The 12,585-nt window shown below is 43.4% G+C and overlaps 1 protein-coding gene across 3 annotated transcripts in view; it reads right to left on the bottom strand.

The window, feature by feature from the left end:
• Positions 1-4,948: 4,948 nt before the first annotated feature.
• The window catches only part of VSNL1 (visinin like 1), a 180,400-nt gene continuing 172,763 nt past the window's right edge, over positions 4,949-12,585 (bottom strand). For all 3 annotated transcript variants that reach the window (XM_061622631.1, XM_061622633.1, XM_061622632.1), the window contains 2 exons: positions 9,184-9,399; positions 4,949-5,886 (listed from right to left, as the gene is read on the bottom strand). In XM_061622631.1, the coding sequence (XP_061478615.1) occupies positions 5,689-5,886; positions 9,184-9,399 (414 nt within the window). In that variant the 3' untranslated portion in view covers positions 4,949-5,688. The remainder of the gene's footprint in view (positions 5,887-9,183; positions 9,400-12,585) is intronic.

Here is a 12,585-nt window from a genome sequence, read left to right as displayed (position 1 = left end):
TGCAGGGGCGGCGACAGAGCAGGCAGGGGCTGCTGCTCGGGGGGGGGCCTACAGCGGCGGCGGCAACTATGGCAGCGCCTCACGTCTCTCCAGTCCAGTCCCTGCCTCAATCAGAAACGGCGGGAAGGCGGCCAGCCACAGCCTTCACGCATGCGTGTGTCAATCACGCATGTGTGGCTGAGGGAGAGGCTCAAAAGCCGGAGATCGATGTCTTCAAACCAACTATGGCCGGAGGCCGGAGACGGCCCCTGGAGTCCAATGTGAGGCACATGTCTTCTGTCCACCAATCACATGAGCAGAAGACTTCCTCTTCCTCTCGCCCCTAGTAACGTCCAAATATAACATCAGAAACGTTACAGTTACTGCTAAAAAGTAGGGAAATTGCTAGTCATTCTATTACTAGCAAAATGTAGTGATGTTACGCCCTCATTACTTAAAAAAGAAACAAATTAGAAGTAACTTGTTATTTTTAATGAGTTACTTCCAAGCTCTGGTTTTAACCTATTAAAGCCTTACATGACTTAGGACCACAATACCTGATGGAATGCCTCTCCCAACATGAACCCACCCATACACTACGCTCAACATCAAAGGCCCTACTCCGGGTGCCTACTCAGAGGGAAGCTGGGAGTCTGGCCACAAGGGAGAGGGCCTTCTCAGTGGTGGACCCCAAATTATGGAATGATCTTTTTGATGAGGTGCGCCTGACGCCAACACTGTTATCTTTTCAGCACCAGGTCAAGACTTTCTTCTTCTCCCAGGCATTTTTGCATGTGTTTTTAAATTGCTTTTTTAAAACGTGTTTTTAAATTTGTATATTCGTTTTTAATGTTTTAATTGTTGTAAACCGCCCAGAGAGCTTTGGCTATGGGGCAGTATATAAATGCAATAAATAAATAAATAAACTTAAAATTCAGTCACTCCCTCTTAAACCCTCTGATGTGTCTGTGGCTCAGGGATAACTTTGTTATTTCATATTAACCAACTGTTCAATCAAAAAGTTGCCTCCTTGGTGCTCCACTTCCCCCCCCACAAAATTTGGTTTAACATATGCTCCTGCTAATTTCCACAATCAAGCAGCAAGATTTTTCTTTGCTGCTGAAGGCAGAGTTCTCCTCCAGCTGATGTCCATTCAATTCTGCCAGAGTAAAATTCCAAATGCATGGAGGTTAATAGTAAAGAAGCAGTTGTGTACAGCTAAGTGACATTTGTTATTTATAATAGCAACTGTATGAGTCTTTCAAAGGTTATTTCCTGTTGCTGCTGTTTCAGGTGATTCTGACTGTGTGTGTGTGTGTGTGTGTATGTGACATTTTCAGGATTTAAATTACCTACTGCTGCAGGCCATATCTTTGCCCATTGTGAGCCTTGCTTATAACGCTGGAAGCATGGTCAGTTTTAATTCAGAATGATTTATTCCATCAATAGTCATTCTAAGGCACTTGGTGATAATAAAGGGTATGGCAGGGTTCCCACCCCCTGCTTATTTAGGATGTTTTGAGGGGAACATTATATTGAAATAACTGCAGATGAGTGGGGAAATATTTTACTCCCAAGATATTTGTGTTTTCTTACTCACTTACTGGAATGGATTTGGGGTGGAAAGAGGATCTCCTACCTGCTGAGTTATATTCATAGATCCCTTATTACAGCTTTAAATCTGCAGCTGAATCTGCATCCTGAAGAGAGGGTCTTTGAATGTTCTCCTCCCAATCCACCTGTCATCTGCCCTCCCCTTCTTTCTCCTGTGTGGCTGACATAGAATGAAGTTTGTTACACTAGATGAAGGAGAGGCTAAACTCAGGAAAAATGGGTGTGAGTCACAGCTTAGATAAAAACACTGGGAGAAGTGATCTGGGAAGTTTGGCTAGAATACATTTTGATTTTTGGAAGCCACCCTGAGAATGTTCTTGCACTGAATGGGTGGCTATATATTAATATAAAATAGAGAGGTAGGACTAGGTGCCAGCGCTGTGGAGTCGAAGTCGGAGTCGTGGAGTCGGAAGCAATTTTGGGTGGAGTTGGAGTTGGTAGAAATGTACTGACTCCGACTTCAAAATAAAATTAATATTTTAATATTAATATTAATTTATTAATATTAATACATTAATATACATTTGCCATTTATGAAGGAGTTGGAGTCGGAGTCGAACAGTAGAAAAATAGAGGCGTCGGAGTCAGAGTCGAAGGTTTGACATACCAACTCCACAGCCCTGCTAGGTGCATATCAGTTTAATTTCATATGAACTTATTTCCATCTGCAGATCCCAGAGTTATGCCTAAACAGGAAATGGGAACATAAGCAGCGAACATTAGAATCAGCCATACCACCCCCATGACCTCCTTGGGCACTGGCTCTTCTACTGAACCTGACTAAGCAGGATGCTTCCATGCGCTTGGAAGCAATTGAGGGCCCTGCCTTATCAGAGTTTTCCACTCAATATGGGAAGGCCATAGTGGGCCACATGGGCCAGGAAATGGACATCATGTGTACCCCAACAATCCCATACTGTTTACATTCCCTTTTCAGGCATAACATTTTACTAGAATAGTGGAAGTTTTGAATAGAGGACAGCAGTTTTGGATTGAATGAGAGCGAACATGCGAACGCCTAATCCAGATAAAACAGACGTGCCAGTGGTGCTGGGTTCTGATGAACTTGGATTAGAGATTCTGGATGAGGTTGCATTTTTCCTGAAGCCACAGATTTACACAGATTTATTTGGGTAGTAGTTCTGGATCCAGATGGGCATCTGGATGCCCAAATAACAGCAGTGTCTGGGAGTACTTTTTCCAAACTCTGCCTTGTTTGTCAAACACCCTTTTCCTGGTGAACTCAGACCTGGCCTTAGTCTTTCATGATCTTGTCATTTCAAGGTTAAATTGCTGTAATATGTTGCAGCAAATGGGGTGCCCTTGAAGATGGCCAAAAACTTCAACTTATGTAGAATGTGGCCCTGAGTTCTCAAATAGGAGTTGCCTCTTCTGATCATCCTACACCTTCTCCTCTGTCATCTTCACTAGATGCTGCCCTACACAATCAGACCATTGATCTGCCTTGTCTACACCAACTGGCAGCAGCTCTCAGGAGTTTGAGTTTCTTTTCCAGGCCCACTTGGAAATGCTGGGGATTGAACCTGGGGTCTCTTGCACGCACACGAAGTACACTACCACTGAGCTGCAGGCCTTTCCTAAAGTAAGATGCTCCCTCCTGGCCTGGAACCTATGGTCTTTGGCTTAACAGGAGGGCATCTTCCCTGTAAGCCACCAGGGCTACCACATTGTCTGGGACCGTTTTGTCACCACTACCATCCACCTGGCATTTGGGCAGCAGGAATCAGTTTCAGTCTTGTGATTTATTTACATATTAATGGCAAATTACTTGGTTTTTACTTAGGACTTTTTTAGTACATTTATACCCCACCTTTCTTCCATCAGAATTCAAGGCCACATACACAGAGTCCCCAAGCAGTCTCCCACACAGACAGGGCGAGTTTCAGTAAGGTGGCTGCATCATATAGCATCAGACCACCGTCAATAATCTCTGATATTAGTCATTCTTAGGGATAAGTGTGAAAATATGGGTGTTTCTGGTGGGTAGAGTTCATGTTTCGAGAGTGAAAGCCAGTCACTTGTGAGGTGGGGTGTGTGTGTGTGTGTGTATACATTTGAGTTGGCTGTCTCACAAGGGCCAAGATAGATGACATGCTGGCTCTGTATCTCTGAGCGCAGGGTTTGACACGTCCCACCTTTCCTTCAAGAAGCTTAAGGTGTCATTCATGGGTCTTTGTACACATTTCTGGCCTCTTCCCCATTTTATTTTGACAACTCTGAGATAGACTGGGCTGAGAGAATGACTGGCCCAAGGCTACCCTGTGAGTTGCATGGCAGAGTGAGGATTGCAATCCTGATTTTCCAGGTCCTAGTCCAGCACTCTACACCACAGAAATTGCTAGTGTGAGAAAGGGAGACTGATCTGGATCAGAATCCTCGTGCATGGGGTAGGTGGGCTGTAACTCCTTATCCCTCTGCTGTGATTCTGCTCTGGACTGGACCACCTGTGCTAGCAATCTCCATGGTGGTGGGGTGGGAGGATCTCCCATTCACTTCAATGCGGAATTAAACTGTAGTCATGCTCTCTTGAACTTGTGGTTATTGCCATGTTAACCAAGACACCAAATAACAGAAAATTCATGAGGAGAGTTTTGCTGAAGAGTAGCTTTGCATTCTCTACCATGACTTTTCTCTAGACTTTTCCCAGTCTCACTGAAATATATGGAAATACTGTTCCCCCCCGTCCTAATATTCTGTACCTGACCCATAGTCCGGCTAAACTGATGTACTTGGATTTTATCTCTGTTATCTAGGCTGCGATCCTATGACACTTTCTGGGAGTCCTATCTAATTTACTCAGAGTTGTTTTTTAGTAGACATGCATAGGATTGCACTGTTAGACCCCCAGACCTTGGAAGTAACTCACTGATTTTACTGGAACACAAATGCTGAAGCTTGCAGCCATATGCTTCCTTCAATGGGACCCAACTGCCTTGAAATCCAAATGTTCTGACTGGCTTCTTTGCAGACTAGTGTATAACTTAGACCAAGGTGCATGTAGTCCACTGTGAGCTCCACAGTGCTGTACTGGAGTTTGTCCAGGGGGCTCTGACTTTTTCTGACTAGCTTTTTTGAGGGACATGAGAGGCTGAAGGGAAAAGGGATGGGGGATATCTCAAAGGACCCCAGCACATGGGTGAAAGTTTACATGCAGAAGCGCCAACAGCCTTTTGGATATATAACCGCTTCAGCCACCTTTTATCCTAAGACTGACAAGCTACTCATGTAAAATAAAACAAATGAGAAGTCAAATGTTACAAATTTATTTCAGGACATTGATTTCAACCTCTTTGGAAGCTTATGAAAATTTCAAGCAGAAATTAATACACTCCCAACAAAACATTTTAAACTTCCAGTAAAGCAATATTTTAAATGTGTTTTATATATTTATATTATATATATTTATATGTTAACTTTCAATTAAGGGAACACTTGAGAAGGTTTAGCTTTTTAAAAAAGTTTTGTCATATACGTCATTCCTCTGACATAGCTCTCTCTTTTTTTCGGATTGAAAGGATGCAAATGGTAAGAATTAAGGCAAACCTAAAAGTCATGCAAATGAAATACATTTATATTCACTGACAATACAAGCACATGTCTGGATCAGACTCATGAACTGAGGAGCTTCCCTCTGCCTGTCCACTACTACTATACAGCAGGATGGTGACATCTTTGCTAAGGAACTGTTACACTACCATGGGGATTTTAGTGTCACTAACATTACCCAGTTTAGGAGACATATAGCTAGCATCAGTAAAACATGAACAATAAATAGTATAGTTCATTGCAGCATGGTAATGCTGCACAGGCATCAGAGGAATAGGACTTATGAAATGACACTGCACACATCACATTGTGGCATTTTTTTCATAATATATACTTTTAAAATTCTGTAGCAGTTGACATTCTCATGCACACAAGTGTTTCAAACACAAGAAGCAAGTCCACTGATAGGTAGTCCAAGCAATTTTTGTTTGTTTGTTTGGTGTGTGTGTGTGTGTGTGTGTGGAAATAGCTGCAAACTGAATGGAACATTTAAATTCTGTGCAGTCCATGAAAGCATTTTACACGAGCTCATTTCTGAATGTCACATTGCAGGAGTAATACAATGGAAGGGTCACTCTTTGCAGCTTCTTTGAATTCATCCAGTGTGATCTGGTCATCTTTGTTCTTATCCATCTTACTGAAAATCTTGTCTACTCTTTGCTCAGGTGTGAGGCCGTCTTCATTCATTTTCATCATTATCACAGTGCCCACCATTTTATAAATGGCCTTGAGAGAGAGAAAGACAAGTTCATGAGGTCCAGCAGAATTAGTCTGTCCTTTGAAATACTTAGTGTCCACTCAGAAGTAAGTCCCATTGAGTTCAGTGGCACTTATTCTCTGATAAATGGATATAGCATTGCATCTTTAACTTTTAATTGCACAATCTAGCCAAAGTCTTTTAAGTCTAATGAATTTCAATGAGAGAGTTAAGCACATGCCCTAAATGAATATAAAATGCATTGGGAAAGGCTGAACAGCTATACCAACAAGAGAGCATTATTTTCATGTTTGCTCTAGAGCTTTCATAAGATGGTGAGAATTTTGCATGAGCATCCCTCTTAGTCTGCTGTGGAGCTTACATATCCCACTGGAGACAATACAGAGAATGCTCAACACTTATTTTTAAATGCAAGTAGAATGCCTGTTGTGATTGGGAGAATTGCACAATGTGAGGACTACTAGCGGTGCCCCTCTTAGTGAGGGCCAGGACACCCAGTGTTAGGAATGGAAGGCAAGTTCTGCCGTTATTGCAAAAGCATGTTACAGTAATACCTCAGTTAACAAATCCTCCAGGAATGAAGGCTTTTTAAAAGGTGAAACTGACCAGCTTTGCTTGTGGTGTTGGACTATGACCTGAGAGATCAGGGTTCAAATCCCCACATAGCCATGAAGCTCACTGGGTGACCTTGGGCCAGTCACTGCCTCTCAGCCTCATGAAAACCTTCTTCATAGGGTTACCATAAGTCAGAATCAACTTGAAGGCAGTACACACCTTTGCTATGGATAAACTTTCAAGTCTGTGCCTGTGCTTTGCTAGGGTGAAACTGATAAGCCTGTGTGTTTGCTTTGCATTAAAGAGATCTCTTGCTTTCTCCCAGGGTTAGGGAGGGAAGGTTCCAATACAATTCAGAGGGGGAGGGTGCCTGATAGGCACCCTTTAAAGCCCCTGCTGAAGCTGCCCCCACCATCTATGGACGGGTTTAAGAACCTATCCCTGGTCTTTCCATGGTATTCCTACCTCTGATACCAAAGTTTCTATTAAAGAAGTAATGTCCAGGAATGCATCTACTTTGTTAACTGAGGTATTACTGTGCTATTTCCCACTGGAGTTAATGGTATCAGTGCACCTGTATAGGACAAAATGCAAAGAGTGCACTCAGTGACACCAATAAGGTGGTGCGTAGATTACACCCAGGATTTGGCAATCCTAGGGCTCATCCAGACGACTAAAATGTGTGACATGATCGCTTTGTGTTTTCATTATTTTTCGGTCGTCGATATGACGCCGCGCGCTTTTGCGCATTTTCACGCGGTTAAATCCGCTCCTGCAATACTGCAAATCATGCGATTTGTTTTTTAAACCGGGAATAATCCGCTGTACCTTCAGGTGCTCGGATGCAATACCACCATCTTTCCAGCTGTGGGCATTTGATGGGCAGTTCTTGGGCGGTTCCCCATATCCCTTCCCTCATTCTCAACCAATCATGTATTTCCACTGTTGCGCATGTGCGCAAATGTCCGGGGAAAGCCCGGGAAAAAAGAACCTATCAGAGCAATGGTGTGGTGTTGGGGGGCCCCCCTGCAACTTCTACTGCGTAGATGCAAAAAAGTGCATTTGCGCAGAAGCAGCAACAGCGGTTAATTTTTAGCCAGCCTGCAAACTGGGCAGCCACTCAGGGTGAGATCTGCAATTGTGGTTGTTTGGAAACTTTTTAAAGGGAGAAATTATCTTTGCCTAACCTCCACCTCCCACCCCTCACCCCCCGCATCAAATGCCCTTCTTGAACATATTGGTCTTTGCTTCCAGGCATCCAGAGTCGAGGGACAGGAGGGGGGAGAAGAGAAATAGAGGCTTTCCTCTTGGATTACAGACACTCAGGCACCCTTAGCCAATTTCGGTTTGCTGCCTGCAAGGCTACTCTCTTTGAGTCTTGTCAATTTCTACCACAGCCTGCAGGTTCTCCATAGCACAGCTGAGCTGAAAAGCATACAGTCACTTTTGCGAAATATCACAAATACAAGCAAAAAACCCACAGGAATTATTGGCATATAAATGGTTTGCTAGAGCGTCTCAGCCACCCGCAACCATAGAGACTGGTGGTCTACCTTCCTAGACATGACACATCATTACTTGCTGTTCTGGAGAAATAATTGGAATTGCAATCATGTGTATCTCCAGAAATGTTAATATGCGTAAAGGTAGAAAAGCATACAGTCGGTTTTGCAAAATATCGCAAATACAAACAAAAATACAGGAATTATAGGCATATAAGTGGTTTGCATGTTTCTTTTATCAGAGGGAACACCGCAAAGCCTGTGCTGGTCACTTCAGCGCAGATTGACACAGCAGCACGCGGGGATTTTTGCCCGCATTCCCTGCCCGAGCCAAGAGTGGCCACCTGTGGGGGGGAGGCTGTTTGCTTCCCTCAGGGGCAGCATTCCTGCCACCGAGCCGCATAACGGTCCAGGGCTGAACTCTGCAGTGAATGAGCCCAAGGGTTACGGGGGGATTCGCCCAGCGATTACAAGCGCTGATCCCTTGCACTGCCCACAATCCACCTGGATGGTCAGGGGCACCTGGAGACACACACCCCGGCTGGCGCTGCTCCAGAGTGGTGAGTGACAAGGAACTCCATTACAGCCACTACTACCAAACCATCAGGAAATTCAAACTTTTGCGCTCGTACATTCAAGTGCATGCGCCTTGTTGTGCTTTGTTGCAAAGGGAGAGAGGAGTATACGTCATATTTCTGTGGGCCAATTGGCTGATAAGGGGGAGTGTTATGGGCGGAGCTGGGAAAAAGCAAGAAGAAGTATGGGTCCTCTCGCTGTGTGTGTGGGCACAAAAAAGTGGTTTTTTTTATTGAGAAAGAGTGAACAAACAGGCAAAGTGAGGACTGTCAGATGACGAACCAGATATGGAAAACGTGGATTATCCCGCTCCGTTTGGAGGAGCCCCTAGTAAGTCAGAGTCAGGCCTGCTCTTATCTTCATAGTTCCACCCCTTCATCTGCATAGCCCCATCCTGTGTTAAATTTATTTAAACTACAACCCTATACTCAACTGGACATAAGGCCCACTGAATTAGTTTGGAGTAGACGTAGATAGGATTGATTGTTAAGACATCTTACCCTCAAAGGTCCCAAGGAAATTTGCAATATATTAAAAAAGTTATACAATAAAACCATAGCTACACAATATTAATAACAGAGAGCTTGTAGTTTTAAAAAACACCTGTTTCTTGGTCACATTAGAATGTGACAGAACACTGGAAACTGGCTTTTAATTTGTGTAAAATCTCACCTCTATAATTTCCAGCATCTCCACTCTGGTGATTTTGCCATCTCCATCTAAGTCATACATATTGAAGGCCCAGTTTAGTTTCTGTTCAAAACTGCCCCTTGAGGTGATAGAGAGTGCACAAATGAACTCTCTGAAGTCAATGGTTCCGTCGCCATTCTTATCAAAGGTTCTAAAGGCATGTTGAGCAAACTTTGAAGCATCTCCATAGGGGAAAAACTGCAAAATCAAACACAAATGAAAGTATTAGAAAGCAATATTAGCGTTTTATATCCAAGTATAAAATGCACCACAAGGACCAGCCCTTAAAGCACCCCAGTCTTACTGGAATATTTGGCTTTTTTAGTACTTCAGCCACTGCCCATCTGATACCATCATAACCCAACTGACTTCAATGAACCTATTTCTGAGTCTGAACACTGTAGCCTTGGGTTCCTTTGAAGATGACATCTTGCCTCTAATTTGATAAAGTGCCTGCAGAATTTATAACATTATAAATCAAAAGGAATAAGCTATTTCCAGCTGCTGTCAACTTATGCCAGGAAGCAGGAGACGTATTGGCCTTCATTGGTTTCTTTCTTTCTCCTTTTTTTTTTTTTTTGCCTTAGCTATGAAGTGTAATAACCATAAAATTTTATCATTCATGAAATGAAGCCAAGTATGTCTGTTTGACCTTCTGCAGCACTGAATTGTATGGGTGCCGACATACTGGCTAACCAAAAGCGGGAACATAGGAAGTTCTATATATTCTCCTTTTTAATGTCTGCCTGTCCAGTCTCATGTTGTCCATTCTCTTATATTTTGACTATCTGAAACAAGCAAGATAGTTAATAGGTATCTGCTGCCCAATGCCTAAATCGACAGTGCTGTTGTTGAAGGCATGACAACAATGATAAAGGTAGCGCCCTAACTGGAGGAAAGAAGTGGGGATGGGGGACCCAAATTCACCTGAATTATACAGCCAGAAAAGGGGCTATATACTGTAGCCCGCAAGGATTATTCACATTCCACCATGTTAAATTGAAAATACCCCCCATGCCATTCTGCTGCTTCCCATAAGCTCATTTCAAAACCAAACCTTACTAAACTTATACTGTAGTCCTGAACTGAGAAACACTTGCTTAACAACCCTTTATGTTTTCATGGTGATACACAAAACACTCAATTGAGAGTTCAAAGTGTAAAACAAGAGAAAAAAACCCAGATTCCTGTTGGACTTTTTTTTCCTGACAGTGGTCTCAATATTTGTTGAAATTAATTAAAAATCAGCCATGTTTACAGAGTACATGTAATCCTATTACTGACCTTGCCCCATACTCTGACCTTCATTTCCTGCAGTTTAAAAGTTAAAAAAAATGCCTGGATGATTTTTAATTAATTCAAGAAATTTAACATTGGAGTCTATCAAGTGTTCTAAAAGCCAGACTAACAGCTATTTGACTAATCAGCAGGACACACCCACCCCAGACAGTTATTCCACTTTAAACAGTCATGGTTTCCCCAAAGAATCCTGGGAAGTGTAATTTGTGAAAGATGCTGAGAGTTGTTAGAATACTCCTGTTCTCCTGACAGAGCTCCAGTGGCCAGAGTGGTTGAACAGTCAGTCAACAGCCCCTCTTATTTATATTTATTTATTTATTTATTTCCCAGCAGGAGCCCAGAAACTTCTGGGGATTGTAGCTCTGTGAGGGGAATAGGGCATCTCCTAACAACTCTCAGATCCTTTCACAAACTACACTTCCCAGGATTGTTTGGGGGAAGCCAAGACTGTTTAAAGTGGAATAAATGGCTGATATGGATGTAGCCAGGGTAAGCTTTGGTAAAAATCTGGGTGGGAGACTACATGTGTCTGCTGTAGAATAAGATGCGGGGGGAAACCCCCCAAATATGATACTATTAACAATGTTTTCCTTTTGGAAATGGGCTTTCCCTCTGCCCAGTGCCCACCCACCCAATCTCTTCCTCCCCCTTCCCTCCCCTCCCCCTTCCCCCTCCTCTCCACTGCCTGCCCCTTCCCTAGGTCAGTTTCACCTATCCTAAGCATGATTACGCAGGAGTAAATCCCATTGAACTCAATAGCATGCAAATGATCAGACCTGCCTTTCCCCTCCTTCCACTCTCCTCTCCTCTCCCTTCCTCCTCCCTTCTTCCTCTCCTCCCCTTTTACTTCTTCCTCCTCCCCTGCCCACTTGAGGCCTCCCACCCGATGGTCAGTTTTAGCTATCCTAAATGTGACTGCACATTGAACTCAGTAAGCATGCAAATGATCAAACCTGCCCTCCTCCTGCCCTCCCCCTCCTTCCCTCTGCCCTTCCTCCTCCTCCCCTCCGCCCCCTCCTCCTCCGCCCCCTCCCCATCCCCCCATGGTCAGTTTCACCTATCGTAAGCAAGGTTTTTTTGCCTATTAGTGAACAACCTCTTGATAAGTACTGGCTCTAGATACAGGTTGCCTGTCTTAAAATTATTTGGGAAAAGAAAAAACTGTTGTTTGCAATGCTGGCTTTAGGTCTGAAGAGGCCCTGGGCAAAGCGTACGATGGAGAGTCAATGGCAGCACCATCATATAACTGAGGGCATTGTGAGAAATGAAAACCTGCCAAATGCACCTCAAAGCTCTGGGTCAGATAATAATAATAAAAATAAATTAATAATAATAATAAAATAATAATAAAAATAAAGGGGGTGGGCTCTGACCCAAGGATACTGATCAGGTACTGATGCTCTAGGTTTTCCTGCTAAAACAATCAGATTTGATTGAGTGAGGATGCTCTCAAGTAGTGCTGGAGAGATGATTGGCTCTGCAAATCCCAAATTAAGGCTATACCATTATGACAGAATTATTCTGGGTAGCTGTTCAGAGTATAACTACCTGATGGCATAGTTCGTATGCAACACAAAGGCAAACCTGCCGTTTCCAAGCTCAAAGATTGTGGACGCAATCCCTCAGTCTTGCTGCCGCTGTGCTACAGAGTTAAGCTACGGTTTGGCGTAGAGTTATGTGTGAACCCGAGTTCATGGTTTGCCAACCCCAGACAAGACAGCAGCCCCTGCTTTCAGCTTGCGATTTCTCTGGAGCAAGATAAACCAGAAGCCCAGGTTTTGACAGAATGCTAAGCCGAACTATTGCTTCGCATTGGTTAACACAGCAGGACTGGCAGAGGAGGACAGCAGCCATGATCTTTGCTCCGGGAACCTGCACATTTGATTTAGCATTACATATAACCAGGTTGATATGTCTGACTCCTTCTTCACCACACATCTCTTTTAATTAATCTGAAGTTGAAAATGAAAACTTTCCCAATGTTTCTGTTTTTATTTAAACCTAGCACCTTATTATCTGAGTAGACAGTATTGCTAGGAAGCATACGTGTTGCCGCAAAAGGAATTCTGCTAATCATGAGGAACA

Source organism: Rhineura floridana, chromosome 4 (assembly GCF_030035675.1).
Source record: "Rhineura floridana isolate rRhiFlo1 chromosome 4, rRhiFlo1.hap2, whole genome shotgun sequence".
Taxonomy (NCBI): Eukaryota; Metazoa; Chordata; class Lepidosauria; order Squamata; family Rhineuridae; genus Rhineura; species Rhineura floridana.
The sequence above is the reverse complement of the archived record's forward strand: the minus strand, read 5'-3'. Positions and strand labels throughout refer to the sequence as shown.